Consider the following 20,617-nt stretch of genomic DNA (forward strand, 5'->3'; position numbering starts at 1 on the left):
ACATGAGAGGCAACCACACATCGATGTTTCTCTCCCTCTTTCTCCCTCCCTTCCCCTCTCTCTAAAAATAAATAAATCTTCTAAAATAAGTCAATAAATTTATTTACAAAAATATTTTAATTTGTGCCACTGCTTGTTTTTAACTATAAAAAGGCTCCAATCTTTCCCGAAGATGCTATTTAACTGCCCAAAAGGCCTAACTAGCTGGTTTGGTGATGATAATTCCTTTCATTTTTTTTCTTTTCTGGGAAGCTCTTTATCTGCCCTTAGATTCTAAATGATATTTTCCTGGGTAGAACAATCTTGGCTGTAGGTCCCCACGTTTCATGAATCTGAATATTTTTTGTCAATCCCTTCCAGCCTACAAAGTTTCTTTTGAAAAAGCAGCTGACAGTCTCATGGAAATGCCCCTGTAGGTAACTGCTTTTCTCTTCTGCATTTAAGATTCTCTCTTTATCTTTACCCTTTGGCATTTTAATTATGTTGTGTCTTGGAGTAGGCCTATTTGCATACATCTTGTTTGGGACTCTCTGTATTTCTTGGACATGCATGCCTATTTTCTTCACCAAATTAGGAAAGTTTTCTTTCATTATTTTTCAACCAGAGTTCCAATTCCTTGCTCTTTCTCTTCTCCTGGCACCTCTATGGTGTGAATATTGGGACATTTGAAGTTGTCCCAGAGGCTGCTTATACTAGCCTCATTTTTTTGGATTTTTTTTTCTTCTTGTTCTGATTGTTTGCTTCCTTATGTTCCAAACCATAGATCTGACTCTCAAGTTCATTCACTCTACAGTTGTTTCCCTGCAAATTGTTCTTTACTTGTAGTAGTGTATCATTCGTTTATGACTGACATTTTTTGTACTGCTGAGGTCCTAAGTTCCTTGAGCATCCTTATAACCAGTGTTTTGAACTCTGCATCTGATAAATTGCTTATCTACATTTTGTTTAGTTCTTCTTCTGGAGATTTGATCTTTCAGCTGGACCGTGTTTCTTTGTCTCCTCATTTTGGCAGCCTCCCTGTGTTTATTTCTATGGATTAGGTAGAGCTGCTTTGACTCCGTCTTAGTAGCATGGCCTAATGTTGTAGGTGTCCTGGAGGGTTCAGTGGTACAGTCTCCCCTATCACCTAAGCTGGGTACTCGAGGTGCACCCTTGAGTACACACCCTTGTAGTTGAGCCTTGGTTTCTGTTGGCAGGTCAACGGGCCAGTCAACTACAGGCATTGGGTATGACCACCAACCTCTGCCCTCTGTGGAGGATCAGCAGTGTAGGGGCAAGTTGGTGGTGCTCCAACATGGTCTGTAGCTGTCCACTGGATGCACAGGGCCTGGGGTTTCCTGGGTGGTGCAGGCAAGGTCAGCCCCAAAGTATGTTTCGACCGGGGTCACCCTACATGAGCTATAAAGCAATCTGAGATGGCTGCTACCTGTGCTGGACTTGGGGATTCCCAGGTGAAGACAAGCTGTCAACCTAGGTTGGATGCTGCTAGTGCCTGCTTGGGGCTGCTTGGCAAAAGATATGGGAGCTGGGGGTTCACAGAGCTTGGCCGTGTTTTGTTTGAAAGAATGTAGAAGTTGTGAAGCATGAGCCAAGACCAGACATATGGAAAAGCCAATGTTAACAGCTATAAGCTGGGTGAGACGGAGCCTCAGGGGATCTCCGAGCGGGGAGGCAAACAGTGTTAGCCGGGCTGGTGGAGTTCCAGACATGGCACCAGCCTGCAGACTCTGTGGTTCTGTGGGGGGAGGGTCCAGTAAAAGGACAAGGCTTCTGCCCACCTTTCTGTCTGGGAGAAAGTTGTCTCCCAGCTCTTGCCTTGATGCCAAACGCTTCAGTTTCTCCCTGTATGCCCCTGGTGCCTTTTAAGCTACTAACCCGGTGCCAGAGCTCAGATGGAGTGAGTCTGAGTAAGTGTATGTGTGGCTTCTTTACGAGGAATTGCTTGGGACTCCAAAAGTTTCTTCCACTGACTCAATCACCACTGGTTTTTGTGGCAAGAAGTTATAGGGACGTAACTTCCTGGCACTAAAGCCCTGGGCTGGGGGTCTGGTGTGGGGCTAGGACTCTTCACTCCCTAGACAGCCTTTCCCAAATTTTTATCCACCACACGTGGATATGGGACCAGCCCATTCCACATCTCCACCCCGCCAACCAGTCTGGATGGATGTGGTTTCTTTAACTCCACAGTTGTCAGACTTCCATTCAACATGATTTCTGACGTTTCTGAGTGATGGCTGTTCTATAGTTTAGTTGTAATTTTGATGTGGTTGTGCGAGGAGGCGAGCCATGTTTACGTATTCTGCCATCTTGACTGCAAGTTTTGGGGGTTATTTTTCCATGTTTTTCCTTAACACTATTACAGAGGTCCCCATCACCCCCTCACCTACCCCTCACCCCTCTTCCTTCTGACCATCCCCACACTGTTGTCTGTGTCCATAGGTTATGCATATACGTTCTTTGGCTAATCCCTTCCCCTTCTTTCACCCAGTTCCCCTTCCCCCTCCCCCCTCTGACAGCTGACAGTCTGTTCCACATATCCATGCCTCTGTTTCTACTTTGTTCATCAGGGTTTTTCTTTAATATCTAATTTTTATTGTATTTTTTCCCATTACCATTTATCCCCCTATACCCTCTTTCGCCGCCATCCCCCACCCCCTGCAATCACCACACTGTTGTCCATGTCTGTGAGTTCTTTTTCTTTTTTGCTCAACCTAGAAAGATTTTTTCAAAGCAACAGTTGGTGTTTTGGAGTTATTTTTATAACCTAGCCTAAAGATCAAATACTGTCAATCAATGCATGCTTTCATTTATACACGGTCTGTGTGGCTTCAGTAGTAACCCCTTGCCTCTCAGTACTAAAACATAATCAAGGTTAATTTACTACTAGAAAAGAAAAGCTATGTGTTTCAAAATAAAATTAATTCTACATTTCCTTTTTACTGAATTATCTGTAGCACTGTTCACCAGCCCTCCTTCCATTAACTCTGACAATCAGAAGTTAGCCCAATAGTGAAATTTAACTGTAGGGCCATGATTTACCCACAATATCACAAAAGAAAACACATGGAGGAAACCACCATACACACTCATTTTCAAAGTAATGTCTGATACAAAAGAAAGCATTATAAGATAGTATGTGGAAATATTTTACTTTTGGAAAAAATGTCAAAACCACTTCAGCAAACAAATGCAAAGTGCTTTGTCACAAAATATTTTACTGACATTTGGCATACTATATTTTATAACCTAAAAATGAACACATCTGCTCCGCTGAATACAATGTAGGAGTCTGAGAATACCAAAGTAGTAGCCAAGTATTTGTAAGCCGTATCTGTAAAGACTAGTAACGTACTGTTTTAAATATCAAGTGTGTCCTTGATATATAATTATTAACAGTAATAACACTATCTGCTTACCATAGCTACCAACAGACCAATACAGACATACTTTATTAATGACCCAAATGGCAGTTATGCCGCCATCAGTTTTGTGATTTTCCAAACAGTAAAGACTTCTTAAGGTTCTGAACGAAAAGCGAAATCACCCCTAGATATTCACATGCGCTAAGCCACTGCACTGATGGTCTCAGTGAATGGCTTCCCTGGGGCCATGTCCTTTGCTAGGCATCTTGGTCCCCTCCCACTCTAGTTCTAGAATTGGCAGCATGACTTTCTTTGGCAGTAAGTTGTTTACAACTGTAATGCAAGCATGTAAAACACATTTAAGTTATACATGCAGATGGTTGTAAACAGGCTTTTTCTCTTATAAAATCATCTGGAGAAACATGAAGAGCATGTAGAATGTAGGTGACTCCTGTTTACCATATTGTGTATCCTCCAGTAACTATGGAACTTCCCCGCTAAAGCCAGTAACACCACCAGGCATGCCCTCAGAACACTAAAACTCCCCCGCGGGAGGAGAAGATCCAAGACTGCTCGCGATGTCAATGTACTTTGACCTTTTAACTGCAGAAACACTCATCTTCCAGTGTGAACCCATTCACACACAAGATTCATGACAGTCCCTTTTTAATCCAAAATGTTATATGATTAAGTATGGTTCTTTACAAATGTGCAGTCAAAATATTTTGAAATATTTAAAAAATTTAAATCTGTATACTTTTCCCTAGCCATGTTAAACTTAAGATTTAAATGTTTAACTGTAGATAAAGCACATGCACTTGAATTCTATATTTTTATGAAACTGTACCAACCGTCCTGCACTTCATAATATCAATTCTCACATTGCACACATCTGTGAAGTTTTTAAGAACACATATCTTGCTAATATTATAAAGAATCAAATATATCTACCCAAGTGTTTTGGTTGTAAGATGTCCTCAGGGACACAATGCCTGTCTTCCTTAACAAATATTTAAAAGGGCAGCATATTTTCTAACAGTAAGAACTGCTATCAATTTCCTTTTTTCTTTGTGCACTTGGTGTGCTCTACCGTCAGTACCTTTTCCTGCCAGCTGAAGTCGGAGTCACCCTCAAAACGAGCAAATGTGTGACCTTCCTTGCGAGAGCTTCCCAATCCTCTTCTTTTCGCCAACAGACTGAGCCCATATTACTCCTGAACCTTCTTACCCACCTTCACTCTCCAACACCAAGTTGTGGTGTGTTACACACCTGTCTCCCTCAGCTGCACCGTCAGCGCTACGGCAGTTAAGCCACCGTGACGCGTCTGTAGCTGCATCCACGGTACTGAGCACAGTGCCTTGGGGACTGTTTTAAGTGACCTTTCAAGTTTCATGACTCTTTTTAGAATTTAAGATTCATGAACCCATTCTAGTCATCTCTCATGTTTGTATTTTCCTTCTACTTTTTGACGTAATGGATTACCTAAATCTAGTATTTCCTGTCATATATTCTAAATTTATTTTGATATTTCAGTCTTAATCCTGCCATATGCTAAAGTGAAATAAGCCAGTCACAGAAGGACAAATTCGGTATGACTCCACTTACATGAGATCTAAAATAGTCAAACTCACAGAAGCAGGAAGGAGAACAGTGGTTGCTAGGGCCTGGGAGGGGAGAGGGGGGTGCTATTCAATGGGCACCAAGTTCAGGTGTGCAAGACGAGAAAAGTGCAGAGAGGTGAAGTAATGCTGCGCCCGTAGTTAACAACACTGTACTGTACACGTAGAAAATGTCTGAGAGTAGATCTCATATTAAGTGTTATTACCACAATTTTTTTAAAATCTTAGTATTCTGGAGATCAGTCTCCACCTAATGTTATCTACTGACTGGTCTGGATATTTTTACTTACTTCCCCAACGAACTGTTACCTTTTCGGTTCTGTTGCTCTGACTTTATCTACTGTCATTAGACCTTTAATTTAAAAAGAGAATATTATTCTTTTCTTTATGATTCCACTCTGATGTCCAAAATTTTGCATACTAGGCCAACCTTCTAAAAAAGTAATTTAAAGTCTACACTTTCACACTAATTTCAAACTTTATCCCAATAGTCTAAATTGTATTTTAACCCGTAAATACATTATTCTACAACTAAAGTGTCATTATAAACCTTCTGCCCTTTCATCTAGCTTTAGATTTCCTGTAACATATTAACATCAGTCTGGAACTTGATTACTCTATAAAATAGCTTATCAGGAAAATTTGGAGGCTGCGAAGTGCTTACTTCTACAAATCATATATTTAGAAATATTTCAGATAATTTTGAATTTACACTTCCACTATTTTAGGATCAAAAACACAAGTGCATCACAAGTAGGCAAGCAAATTTAAGATATTACTATCAAAGTGTTAGGAAGAGCGGCAGAGAGCAAAATGCTTGCATGTATCTTCTGAAGGAGAAAGAGAAGATGGAAGCTAATCATATCTTAGTGCTTAACTTCTTTTCTGTATCTCGTATCAAAACTGTGCAACCAGAACAGCACAACTGAACCATTATTCCCTTTCTAGGAAGTGATAAGAGTTTCCTATAAAATTAAAATGGCTGTGATTAATCAACTGGGTAACTGGCTCATCCTTACTCCAGATTATAAAATATGTTCACTTTGTCAATTTTACAGTTTTTAAAAAAATATTAGATCACCAACTTTTACAAATGCAAGACGTGGAACTAAAAACAAGAAAGCAAACCAACAGAGTGGAATGACGAAAGCCCAACACGGCAGCGGGGAAGGACAGCACTCCTCTGCAAACCTTTACTCTGCTGGTCCCGTGACCCTCCCGTGACACTCCCGTGACACCACCAAACCCCCCCCCTGCCCCCCGAGCACCTGCTCATCACCAAACATCGCACACACATCCAAAACGAAAAAGGCAGGAAACAGGAAGGAGCAGACAAGTGAAAGCTGATCATGCGACAGTCTTCCACACGTTTACAACAGTACCACCAAGTTTCTTCTTTCTCTCGTTTTATCTTTTAAAGCAAAGACTAACGATCACTCCCACACTAGACACCCTCCAAAAATGCCTTTACAGCCATCCCTGATGGACTTTAAATAGGTATGCTTCACCTCAGGGTTAAGGCAAAGTGCTTACATAGTAGACATTACTCCTAAAAGCATAAAATGAATACATTCTAAAATACCTAAATATAAAATACAAAAATAACTTTTTAGACAGTGAAATTCATCATTCTAAACTTATTAAATCTTATTAAAATGACTGCCAACAAAAAAAGTTGAAATTGTAAAAACACTTACTTCATTTCCATGCTTTTGTAGGAATTCAATTTCCTGTTGTGTGAATGTAGTCATGGAGATAGATTTCACCCGGTGTGGTGGATTTAACCCTCGCCTAAGACAGAAAATATTTTACAAATTTACTATTATATATTGTATTTTTAAAATTATAATCAATGTAGAACATTTTTGTTAGCACATTTAAACTTGAAGCAGTGCTTTTATTTCATAAACTAAAAGTACTTAAAAATTCCTTTAAACTATTAATATCTACAACAGATATGTCAAGGTAAGTTTGGCTAGACCCACACTAAATAATATATTTGAAGATAAATTCAAGTAACTACACCTAGTTAGAAACATATAGGACCTGTAACACATGAGCTTGTAGGAAATACAAATGTCGCTCCGGTGTGTGTTGACGGGGGGAGAAAACAACACATGCTAAGAGCTCTATGCTAAAGAATCCAGAAAGTAATTATTTAAATATCTTGACACTTGAAGGAAATATGACGTGCTAAGTATGGACCCACACCAGTATTCTAATGAAACTGCTACTACCTTTAGGTTTAAGGCTAATTCAGAAAATTCAAACTAAGGAAACGAAGTTACTAATGACAAGAATGAAGTTCCATCTCTTCATCAACTCAAATAGGGACTGATAACAGGGAACATTTTAATCACCTGGGGAGGGAGCAAGTGTTCAAGAGGGAACAGTAGGGCACTGGAGAAGGGACTCGAGAAACAGGCAGATCCATGATTATGTGACTCTTAAGGTCCTTTACAATCTCGACGCCTTTTCTGTATAGACAGCCACTTTTCTGTGTAAAGAGGACTTTATCTCTAAGTTTCTTGATGTTTTATCATACACATAAAAAAATGAGCAGAAATGCACTCAGAGACAGCAAGGACTATTTACATTTTATCCAAATATCACAAAGTGACTGCTCCACTCAGAAGAATAAAGGTTAAATAATCTATGCAAAGTAACAAAGTTTCATAAAATTACTTTGAGAGTCATGTCCTCTGGTAAAGGTGTCATTTGGAATCTAGGTTCTAGAACATATTAGTATTTTTAGAGATTTTGTTATACAGTCATCTTGCAATCATCCATGCCGAGATTTTAAAATGCTGTAAAAATTACAAACCAGGAAGTCTTTAAAAAATATCCTGCAAACATTTTAATTAAGTATGGTGTGTAGTGTTACTTTAAATCAAAACAATAAGGAGAACTCAGAAGAGAAGCTCCTCAGCCTGCATGTCTGGCTGCTGCTTTCTCTCCGTTCTATCAGAAGTAGCTGGCACGCCTTCCGGATTATGCTCTGAATTCACAACAAGCTGTGCTTTATCTGCTACACATTTCAAAGTGGGGAGTTCAATGTTAAATGAGGTTTTGTTTAAATTTTAAATTAACAAGTCATTTTCCTTCTGGCTCTTGGTAAATCATACAACAGAAATGAAGACTGCACAGTAGAAACTGAACGTAGTAATTTCATCCTAGTAGAACTTTCAACCTTAACTATGAAGAAACAACTATAGTATGATTTACCTTTGAGTACCTTTACAATCTGCAATAACAAATTAAAGTTTTCAAGATAACTTAAATTTCCAAGTGAAAGCTTAGGAAAATCATTATTATTCATTTCAAGCATGACACTGTTTTCCAGCTCATCCTTACCATGCGAACAAGACTAAATTCCTCACTTTCGGGAAAGCCTGCTGTATGTACATACACCCTACCCAGCTCCAAAACAGTTTAAGAACTCAGAACTATTATTTGTTCTCCCAAATTCCTCTACTCCCTCCATTCTCACCTGGCCAGTTGGTCTCTCCTTATTCCCTAATACCTCCTCCTCCTTGTTCCAGCCAACCTTTCTTTACCTTTCCACTTCCCCTAGAGTAGGCTTTTTAAAAACAGAAAAGGCAAAAGAATTACCTTCTAATGACAAACTGGTAAAGACTGTTAGAGGGGTATATGTTTTAAAGAGAAATGTTGGAGCAAAGAATAATACCCCTAATAGCTCTCAAAGCATTAGATGAGGAAAGCCTTGGCTCTCTTTAAGTTATTTATACCAAGGTAATCTCATGAAAGCAGTACAATGTATTATGGCTGGTACTCACATCTTGAGTCCCTACTGTATCATGGGGTCTATTTATGCATAGTGAAGGTATTCATTACTTAAATAAGTAAACAATTGAACTTATGAAACAAATACAACCAGAATGAGGACATATTTTTCACACCTATCAGAAATTTATTACAGGCTTTTTATTCAATTACAGTTTACATTCAATATTACTTTGTATTAGTTTCAGGTATACAGCATAGTGGTTAAACAATCATATCCTTTGCAAAGCATTCTCCCTGATATTTCCAGTACCCACCTAACACCATACATTGTGATTACAATACTATTAACTATATTTCCTATGCTGTACTTTACACCCCCATGACTATTTTATTACTACCAATCTATTATAGGATTTATTTAAAAGAGCTCCAACAGTGCACTTAAAAGAGGATTTGATTTATAAAACTAATAGATGCAATTTTGCAAGGCCACATTAACTACATGAATTGAGTAACTCCAAGAAGTACTACATTTATTCATGTTGATTCTCTAATTGGTCTTTTATATCTCATTTACTCAAGCAGATTAACTATATTCTCAATGTAAGGATTTACAAGAGTTTTTCCTCTTTCAGCTACCAAAAGCTTTTGTACACGGATATCACGCGCTTATAAAAGTTTGGTTTAACAACAAAATAAAAGACTAGTTCTATCAGTCTCTTGGGGAGAAAGCAAATGGATGAGCCCGCAGTGACAATGGGAATGTAACACACTGATGGCAGGGTAAATGTACCAATTACTATCAAGAATCTCATTTGTGATTTTGACCCAGTAACAACTTTTAAGAATGTATTCTCTGGAACAGGGGTCACCAAGCCCTGGGCCTCAGATGGCCTGAGCTCGGCCTCCTGCCTCCCCTTCCCTCCCCAATCGATGGCAGGCTGGTGAGGCTCACAGGGAGCCAGTGCTCAGGAAGGAATCTAAGGCCTGGCTGGAGGACTCTGTGGGAGCACCGTCAGGACACCAACAGGTGCCAGGTTCAATCCCTGGGAGGCACCCAACCCATGTTTCTCACATGGAAGTCTCTGTCTCTCTGTCTTTCCCTCTCCCCCCCTCCTCTCTCTAAAATCAACAAACATATCCTCTGTTGAGGATTTAAAGAAATGGATTTGAAACATAGCTAACTATGGATAAGATGTTCATCACAATAGCGTAACGTCAGAAACACTCTGATATCAAAGGGGAAGTAGTTAAATGACAATAAACCTATGATATTATGTATACTTATGATTACGTTTTAATTTTTTAAGATGAAATTTTTTACTTTTTTGTTTAGTCCTCACCCGAGGATACGTTGATCCTAGAGAGAGGAAGGTGGGGGAGGGGGGACAAGAAGGGAGGGAGTGAGGGAGAGACAGACAGAGAGATATCAATGTGAGAAACATCCATCTGGTTGCCTCCTGGGGAATCCTGCAACCTAGGTATGTGCGCTGACCGGAGATTGAACCCCAAACCTTCTGGTGCAGGAGATGATGCTCCAACCAACTGAACCACCCGGCCAGGATCATTTTAATGTCTGCCAACTTAAGAAATAAAACACTACAGTACTGATTCTATATTACTATCTATAGTAACTATAATTTTAACAGTAATTAAAATAAATCTTTTCTCATTAGCAGAACATCTCCACCTACCAGATTTGATCATTTAAATGAACAGAATCTTTAACTGATTGAAACTGAATTTTATGTATCTAATTATTTTTTAAGGTGGATTCCTGGAAGCTGAGGCCAATTCCATTTTTACTAAGCCCAGTCTAGCTGTCATGTGAATTTCGTGTTTATAAAACACTTTATTGTAATGACATCAGTCACAACTACTGAATAAAAGTGTTGAGTGAGTATACCACATCATTTTTTACAGTGCCAATATTGAAGTACCACCCATTCTGGGTCCTGAAAAACACATTTTCAGTTTAAATCTTCAGTTTAGTGCAAAAATAATTTAAATAATGACTCATTTAATAACAGCAGTATTGATATTGTGAAAGCATGTTTGTCAATTAGCTGGTTTTAAGACGTTCCAAAGGCACCTACTCGTAGAGTCCAACATGTTTCTGCAGTATAATTAAGTCACATGCTGATCCCCGGAGTTTTAGTTTTAACGACCACCACCCAGGTATGACTGCAACCAGATGGAGTGACTCACTCCGTATGTCCACCCGTATGCTGCTCTTAACTACGCCTCAAACAGTCTTGCTAATAGCCATTTGTTCAACTCAAATAACAATTTGTGCTGGATGAATAAATAAGAAAGCTTACTTAATTAGTTTGATTAACTGTTTTTTCCCTGCTGGGGCGGAGCTGGTTAAAATGGTGCAATAGGCTGTGAAAATTTAGGGGGTTGCTATTGTTGGCATAAAGTAATAAAGTTAATTTGACATTTAGATATAGTCCAATACTAGTTATTTAAGACTTATCTAGAACCCAAGTTTAACTGAAAACACATACACACAGGACATGGCAGCATATTCCATGTTATTTGGGGTTTTTCTTCTGGAAGTCACTATCACTCTTTAAGTTCCTTGTAACACTTAGGGCAGGCATCTACAAAATAATGAAGTGACAATTTAAACTAATTAAGGTATTCCAGTTGAAAGTAGACAAAGCCCAAGAATGTCTTCACTGTCTCTCCAAACCCCAATGAAGTGATAGCAGAGACATAAAAAAAAAGCATTCTCCCACACAGAGGCAGGCAGACAGAGAACAAGGGAGCCCCAAACACACTGTGGTTCTCTTAACAACAAGGCTGGGAGGTGAAGCGTGACTAGGCCTGCAGTAACTGACCTCACAGAGCCAGAAAGCCAAGGTGGACGCTCCCGCACAGGTGGGAGGCGCCAGCCAGAAGGGGACTCCCACCACAGAGCCCTAGAAAGGCTACTGCAGGAATCAGGGAATGTACATAGGCTCAAATAGAGACTCCTAATTTCCCTAAGTCACAAAACTACCCCTACCAGGATTTAGGCGGAGTAATCTGAAGAAAAATTTAATCTGGAGAGAGGACACCAAATAGACTCTGGACTCGGGTGGGTCTGAGGGCTGTCATGAGGAAACACACTACAAACCGGGAGCTTATCTGAGACTCCATATACTGAATAAACTCAGTGCCCCCAGGCCCCTCCCCCAACTTGGATTCTAGAAGAGTGGTCGCTAGGCTTTTTCCCAGTAAGGAGAGTGAAGAAAATAGCTCTGAACTACCAAAAAAAAAAAGCTTGCGTTTCCAAACCAAGTTCTCCAAAATGCCTAAAAACTGAACAAAAAGACCTATACTAAAATACTTCAATAGAAAGTTCAGCAGGGACCAAAAAAAGATCAAATGCATATATTAATATATATAAATATATGTATTCCTAAGGAGGGATGAGGGGAATGGGGAGCAAAGAATCAGTGATAACACCTGACTTCTCAACAGCAACACTGAAGGTCTGAAGACAACTAAACAATGCCTTAAAAATTCCCAGGGTGAAGTGTTTTCACCTTGTGAATGTAGGCAAACCAGTCAGTTAAAAATGAGGTCAGAATAAGCCATTCTTAGCCATGTAGTTCTCAGAAATGACCTCCCATTAACCTTTAATCAAAAGGCTAATGAAGATGTGGGGTCCTGGTAAGAGGGGGTAGAACACAGGTGTGGTATGAAGGAAATTTCCAGAATGGAGGCAGACAAAGTCCCAGGAAGACAGGTGCATAGCAGGCCTAGAGAACACCATTTCCATGACAGAAGGTACCCAGAAAAGATTTATTTTTTTTTAAAGTACCATATGTGTCTGATTATATAGAATGAAATTTTATACCTTACAGAGAGACAATTTATCTGGGAACATTTTAATAATCCACACACGGAAAATAAAGCAAATGGAGAAAAGTGGACAATTATAAACTTCAGGGAGAAAAATGGCTGTACAACAAAAAAAATGTATGTAGTATACTGCATGACACAGCTGAGAATACAATATACAGTTACAACAAGGCAAATTCTGAATGGTGACTTAACCAAAAATTGTGATATAATTATACTAAAGGAGAAGAAGCAAAGTATAAGTGGAGAGAGTAAGAGAAGTGTTAAAAGAGTCAAATCCTTGTTTTTTCCTCGTACAGTAGAAGAGTCAATAGACAAAACCCAAAATGAAGGTAAATACAGAAAGTGGAAACAGGCCAGAGTCATCATCACTGTCTACAGTACACAAGAAGTGCGGGAAGGGATCAGGTGACTATTTTCGTTTGCTATAAGCCCTTCCCTTTTTGAATTATGTGTATGTGGGTTTTTGATAAAAATTAAAATTGAATTAAAAATTAAACATAAAGAATGAAAAATAAACAGTTCTTGTCAAAATTAAACCTGACATATACTTATAGATTGTTTTCTTTAAGAGATGAAAAAAAAGCATTCCTAGAAAACAGGAGTAATTTTTCACTTTCAAAAATATCAAGTTTCTTGCCCTGGCCGGTGTGGCTCCACCGGGTGGGCGTCATCCGGCAAAACGAAAGGCTGCACCCACCCAAGCACAGGACTCGAGTCCCAGGTTGGGCCCACAGCTGGGTGGAGGATTCCGTCCCCAGACGGGGTGCCTGTGAGAAGCAGCCAAAGGAAGGCTCTCTCACTTCAATGTTTCTCTCCCTGTCTTTCCCGCTCTAAAAATAAATAAAATCTTTAAAAAATATGCCAAGTTTCTTTACTAGAAAGACATTAGCAACCTTCTTGTAGAAGTACATATCTACTGAACACAACTCTTCCATGTTTGTGTTTCAAGTTGGAGCCACCAATATTTATTGGGTAAGAGATAAAGGTTTCAAGTGAGAAATGAGGAAGAATCTTCATGGCTTCTCACACTGTTAATTGTACTGATTTTCATACATCCCCCATCAAAGAGTTTGCAAAATTTAGCAACTGAATGTACCAAACAGCTTTCCCACTTACAATAAACTGAAATCGTGCTACATTGTCAAAATATCCCCTTGAATACAGCCACGTCAGTGTTAAAAGAAGTGGAAATGGAACTAAGGACACAAATCGCTGCCCACCGGGACCTCCTGATGCCTTCCTACACACTACAAGAAGAGCTAGCTAGCTCCTGAGGGGTGTCTGATTACAATCCACTCTGATGCTAGTAACTGGGAAAAAACTAAATCCCTCTTTTCAGTCATCGGTCCAACTTTAATTTTAGAAAGTTAATATTCTTGCAAGATTCACCATAAGTCAAAATACATTCAAAATGAAGAGTGCAAGTTATTATCCAGCTACATTTATCCACAAGTAAAATTCCAACATTAAATACATTGTCCAGACAAAATAGCCGGTATTAAGAGAAACAAAGTAATTCTCAAATGTAACTTTTTTATATAAATCCTCTCTGAAAAATTTATGAGTCATTTTTTAAGAACAGAACAATTCTTACATTATCCACTTATTCCATGAATGTTAGTCGACACAAAACAAACAATTTGGTCTAAAATTAGTCTCTAACAGGAAGGCAGTATTTTCTTATTGGCTGTAATAGAGTGTCCATTCATAATTTTAAGTATTTGTCCACAGAACTTGAGAGTGACAAATCAGTCTGCTCTATCACCCCCATTCTAACTCAATAAAGAACAGCTTAGCCCTGACCAGTGTCAACCCACAGAGCGCAAGGTCGCTGGTTTCATCCCCAGCCAAGGCACATGCCGGGGTTGCAGGTCTGATCCTCAGTTGACTGCTGTTTCTCTCTTGCATTGATGTTTCTCTCCCTCTCATTTTTCCTACCTTCTCCTCGCTCTAAAAATAAAAAATAAAAACACAAAACAAACAAAAAACAACACCAGTTTAACTGCGGCCCTGGTCAGGTACCTGTTATTTTGAGCACCGTCCCAATGCACCAAAGTTGCTGGTTCGATCCCCTGTCAGTGTACATACAAGAAGTAACCAATAAATGCATAAATAAATGGAACAGACTGATGTTTTTCTTTCTCTCTCTTTCCCTGCCCTCGCTGGCTCTCACTTCTTCTTTCTAAAATCTCAATAAATAAAAAATTTTAAGAAGAACTGTTTAATGACACCTAAATCTAAAGTCTATTTTAAAGTTCCACAATCTAAATTCAGTTACATACTCTGAATGTACCTCATGCAAGCATATAGGACAGCCCCCTGAAAAAAAATTAGCTGTGCATCTAGTAATATTAACATTTAACTTATTTAAACAAAGATATTTTTAAATGACTTACAAAAGATATGTGACTATCCTGTAATTTAAAATTCTGATACTGGACACCATTTACTGTGTATCAGCATTTTCTAGGCCCATCAAGGTTTCTGAATGGCAGTTAGCATGCCTTATTTAATATACAGGGTAGGACAAAAGTAGATTCGGCATTGTGACTATGCAAAACACAGAGTTTACTCTTGTACTACTATTTATTATATTATTTTCCATACAAACGATAAACCTACTTTTGCCCACTCCCTGTACGTATATCCACTGCTGAACCCATCCTCACATTAATTATGTGTTCAATAATATTCAAAGAATTGTACTACTTGATACTATAGCATCTTATCACAAATAAAGGCACTGAGGGGATGGCCTGGCCTGGCTAATACCTTACTTTGGCTAAGTCATAAGCTAGTGGCAGTGTTAAAATCTAACTTCAGAATTCATATTCTTTCACTTATGCCATGTCATCTAAATAACAAATATTTGATTACCCTTAAACTCAACAGTTATATTATTCTTAAATTATTTTCCTACATTACTGCTTTTCAAAGAAAAAACTCCTCAGGAGCTACTGTCCCTTCAATATCCCTGCCACAGACATTTGATCCAGCATCCATTCCTTCCTTCCCAAGATCCCAGACTCCTGACTGTGGAATTCTATTCGGGGATCCTTGTTGTCCCAATGAAGTCAGCAACGAACGTGTGTCCAGTGAAGGAACCGGCTCCAGCCCAGCAGGACTGAACTGCAGAACTTCTGGGAAAGCTGGAAGGCAGCAGGCAGCTCCAGGAGCCGGAGGCAGCCTTCTGTGAACAAGGGAAATCTAGACATCATTACGCCACCGTATAAAGTCTTACTCAAAACCAAACAATAAATTCCCCTCATGTTTCTAAACCAATCTGAGTCAGGTTTTGAGCTACATCTAAAAAATCAAAACTGAGAGATTTTTATAAGGTTGCTTCTCATTTTGATGCGTTTCACATATTGCTCCCTACTTGAGAAACATCCTCTCCACCCTGTAATAGTGCCTCTCACCTACTGAGCACCTACCGCAAACCAAGCATGTGTGACATGTTACACTTACATTATCTCAAATACTGAAAACTAACCTACAGCCAAAAGCTACACGCTAAACCTTATGCTCACCACTTCACAGATGAGAAAACTCAAGTTCAAAGAGACTGAGTGCATTCTCAATACCACCCAGCTAGTAAGTGGAGCCAGGATTCAAAACCAGGTTTCTCTAACTCATAAAAGCCTGTTCTTTCACCTATATGGATCTGCCTGCCATACAGACCTTGTCTTTAAAGCTCTTTGCTCAAGCATCAACTCCTCTATGAAACTTTCCCCATTGTTTATGTATGTCAGGGGTAGCTCATTCAAAGGCAGGAAATGTTACAATACACTGTAACTACATTTATATACTTAGAATGAAAGTTCTTTAAGGATAGAAGACCCAAGTAACACCAGTGGCTCCCACAGTGTATAACACAGGCCAAGTGACCAATAAACACTTGTGGTATCAGCACTAAACAGAGATGTAAAGCCCTATTATAGATTAAACTCCATTAAAAAACAATTATCATCATACTGAAGTACACTTTTATATAGAATATTTCTGAAACATGGAATCTAGGAGAAATTTATAAATATTTCTTGATATTATGCATTTGCAACAATAAATTAAAAGCTGCCCCACTATACTTACAATGGGCTACACAGAAATGTCAGAAATCCTGAACCCTAAGTGTGTGTGTGTGTGTATATATATATATATATATATGTGTGTGTGTGTGTGTGTGTTTAAACCAAATACTTTAAATACATCAAAGGACCTTGTGCTTAGTAAAGGCAGAACATACTTATTATGCACATAATAAATGTCAAATACACTTTAAAACAATTAACTATTGGCTTCATTTTAGAACCAAAGTTGCCCAACATAAGTCACTTAACTCTCTGTAAATGAAAATTATGAACCAGACAACCTGGAAGATACCACCTAGCTCTACAATTCTGGGGTGATTCAATGACATCACTAACTGTCAGCTTCTAAGAGTGCTTCCCTGACTACCTAATCTAAAACTAACTCTCAGAAGATGTTTCTCCTATCACCCTATTTTACTGCATACTTACCCCTGACATTTTTCTTATTTAATTTCCATTTCCCCCACTAGAATGTAAGCACCAAGAAAACAAGAACTTTGCTGTAGTCCTGACCCACGTGGCTCAAGTTGGTTCAGAGTCCTCCCCCAAAGCAAAAGGTCGCTGGTTCCATTCCTAATCAGGGCACATGCCTGGCTTGCAGGCCTGGTCCCTGGTTGGGGTGCAAGGGAGAAGCAACCAACCCATCGAGGTCTCTCTCTCACATCGATGTTTCTTTCCCTTTTTCTCCTTTCCCTTCCCCGCTCTCTAAAAATAAATAAATATTTCTTTAAATGTTTACAAAAAGAACTTTGCTGTATTTATCAGAACACCCCACAACTTCACACAGACCCTACTGGGCACCCAATAAATGTGTGTTGAACAAGTAAGTCATGGAAGACTAAAAATGCCTCTTTTTCTTAAAGAAGAAAAAAAGTAAATGGTACACTGTGAGCATGCCCTGCATTTTCCAAATACGAGTTTTCTCATGTCATGTACTTTGTCTCAGTATTGATCTTACAAAGGTTTTTGTTTGTTTTTTTTAAGTTTTAATTTGGGGAGGGGGTAACCAAATTATTTGAAAGAATGGCTCAAACAAAAGAACTTAATTAGATGTTTTGGAACAACAAAGCTCTTAAAAATACTCAGTAACCATCACTTTGTCAATAACTAACTTTGAGTCAATGGTAATTATTAGTGCATAAAAGCAACTTCTTATCAGTTCCAAAATCTCCTGCAAACTTTCCAGAAGAAATTTCACATTAACAAAAGTCTTATCAAAATAAAGCTTAATGAAGCAAAGATGAACAAATACAAACCGTCCCGGTCACTCCAATGGGCAGTCTCCGTTTCCCCCCGACACCACGCTGTCTCCCCATCTCCCCCCACTTGTGCACACAGCGGGGGCACTTGGGCATCGACAGCGGTCTTACAGATACCCCCACCGTATCCGGAATGACACAGCTCCTAGTCAATACCTTATCTCCACCAAAACTTTCCCCACACTCCTCGGGGCTCTCTTTGGACCTTGCATCTAAAACCCCTCCGACCTCACATCTGCTTCTCTCCCTCCCCCTCCCGAAATTAATCCTCTTGCACTTTTCCCTAGGGACTCACGTCGGTGCCGTCGAAACGTTTTAATCTTGTTACTATTTCTAAGTGCCTGCTTTCTCCCAGGGACTCGGGTCATCCTGACTCCAGGGAGGAAAGCCCAGGCTCCTCGTCCTCCGGGCCCTCGCCCACCCCAGCTTCCCCCCACCCCCCACTCCCCCGGCGCCCGGCAGGTGCCTCGCGCGGCCGGCGCGCCCGGGCCGCCGAGGGGCGGAGCGCACAACGGACCCGCACGGCCCTCCCCAGCCCCCTCCGGTCTTTTCCCTGTGGGGGCACTGGGTCAGCACCCCCGGGGAGGGGGGGGGGCTGGGAGCCGAGGCCGGAGGGAGGCGGCGCGGGCTCCGCGGGGACCAGAGATGCTCTCCCCCGGCGCCCAGTCCCGACCCCAGACCCGCCCACGCCCCACCCACGAGAGCTGCCCCGAGCCTGGACCCTCGCCCGGAAAAACCGAAAGCGCATCCCCAGCCCCGGGGGCCGAGCGCATCCCAGCCGCCGGCCTCGGCCGCTCCGCCCGCCCCCCAGCTGCCGCCCCCGGCCGCCCGCGCCCCGGTCCAGGCCCGGCCCCGGCAGAGCCCCCCACGCCCGGCCCGCGGCCCCCACTCACAGGCTGCCCGAGCAGGAGGTGCAGACGAAGGAGCCGACCGTCATGTTCACGTAGGTGGGGCCGCGCTGGTCGCAGTCGAAGCACTTTCGGTTGTGCGGGAGGCCGGTCATGTCCCGCAGCATCTTCAGGTGCTTCTCCTCCTGCTTCCGCTTCGCGCTGGCCGCCATGGCCGCGGCGCCGAGGGAGGAGGCCGGCGGGGCCGGGAGCCGGGCGGCGCCGCGCCGGGGGCCCGCGGTCCCACGGGCCGCCCTGGCCGCCGCCGCCGCCCTCCGTCAGCGAGCGCCGCCCGCCCGGGACCTGGCCGCCGTCGCTCGCCTGCACTGGGCTGGGCGCGGCGCGAGCGCTGCGGGGCGCAGGCTGACCGGCCACACCAACCGGCCCGGCCGGGACGACCACAGCCGCCGCCGCTGCCGCCGCAGCCGTCGCCGCCGCCGCCACCTTCCCGACTTCTCCAGTGGGGAAAAGACGAGAAAAAGGGACGGCAAGAGAAGGCCCGCCCCGGGCGGCCGGAGGCCAACTGTCGGCCGGCGCCCCCTGTTGGCCAGGAGGAGTCACTGCGGCCACGCGGAGGCCTGAGTTGCGGCTGGGGCCAAGCAGGGGGAACACAGAAAAGTAATGATAATGATAGATGAGATTTACTTGCGCTCTTAAATCTACATAGAGCATTACATGGATTACGTTCATCCCATACTTAAAACTCTCCAAGGGCTTTGCACTGCTTTGGCGGTAACGCGAGGCTCCTCACGGTGCTCTAAAAAAACGCTCCATCATCTGGCCCAGCCTCCCTCACTTCATACTGGTTTACTCAGCCACACGACGTTTCCTTTTGCACCCTGACCACTGCAAGCTCCCTTGTGACTCAGGACCCTTGTCTTGCCATTCACTCTTTTATCAGGGTGTCTCAACTTGCCACTGTTGGCATTTCTGACTAGACCATTTTTGGTGTGGGGGAGATCCTATACACTGTAGGCTACTGAGCAGCATCCCTGACCTTTACCCACTAAGTGCCAAAATGACCTCCCACGTAGTTGTGGCAACCAAAAATCCCCAGATATTGCCAAATGGGGTGCCCTGGTAGAGGGTGATGAGCTCAACCAGGCTGGAAACCACTGGCTACGCTGGAAGGCCACATGGCCCACGGCAGGCAACTCCCGTCGCCCGAATCAGCCCTCTCAGAGTTGCAGCCCACCTTCCTGGAAAGTAGCTCTCCACGAGTTTGCTGTGAGGCGTTTGCTTCCTAGCTCCAGCTCTTTGAATTCTGCTTCTCCTTTGGTGCTTCTTCTGTATGGACTGGGATCTCCCTTTAGGCCCCGGACAGCGCACCCCTCCCAACCCAGAGGCCAAGGTGCTCAATGTTAATGGGACGAATACATTCAGGGTCTCATTTAAGCATCGTGGTTCTTTCCATTTTACAAAACTTAGATCTGTATCCCAGTGATACATATGGGAAAACGGGGATTCCTGCCCACACAGTCAGGCTGCAGGACCCAATGTCTTAATCACTGCAAGAATGCACAGCCAGCGGGATGTTGCAAGCCCTTCCTGCCCCTCATTTCCCAAAGGAATAGCAGCCCCAGAGAGGGAAGTTTCGAAGTCACTCCGCTGGTGAACAGGAAAGTAGGATTCGAATCCAGGTTTCCTGTTTGCCGAGATCTCCCATGAAAGTGACTGCTTGGGAGTGAGTCATCAAGTGAGACTTCATATTCATATTATTAATACTAATGTTCTTAATATTAAAAGAAAGGGACAGCCCAGGCCAAGTGGCTCAATGGTTGGAGCACCGAAAGG

At 41.9% G+C, this 20,617-nt stretch overlaps 1 protein-coding gene across 12 annotated transcripts in view; it reads right to left on the reverse strand.

Annotated features, from left to right (window-relative positions):
* Positions 1-19,528, reverse strand: part of AGFG1 (ArfGAP with FG repeats 1) — a 64,177-nt gene extending 44,649 nt beyond the window's left edge. For 6 of the 12 annotated variants that reach the window (XM_036022769.1, XM_036022766.1, XM_036022768.1 and 3 more), the window contains exon 1: positions 18,830-19,528. In XM_036022769.1, coding sequence (XP_035878662.1) covers positions 18,830-19,513 — 684 coding nt within the window. In that variant the 5' untranslated portion in view covers positions 19,514-19,528. Of the gene's footprint in view, positions 1-6,678; positions 6,773-18,829 lie in introns of all 12 variants that reach the window. The other 6 variants (XM_028509290.2, XM_028509289.2, XM_036022771.1 and 3 more) reach the window with 3 other exon arrangements.
* Between the last annotated feature and the right edge of the window lie 1,089 nt (positions 19,529-20,617).

The sequence above is a fragment of the Phyllostomus discolor genome, chromosome 4 (assembly GCF_004126475.2).
Source record: "Phyllostomus discolor isolate MPI-MPIP mPhyDis1 chromosome 4, mPhyDis1.pri.v3, whole genome shotgun sequence".
NCBI classification, from domain to species: Eukaryota; Metazoa; Chordata; class Mammalia; order Chiroptera; family Phyllostomidae; genus Phyllostomus; species Phyllostomus discolor.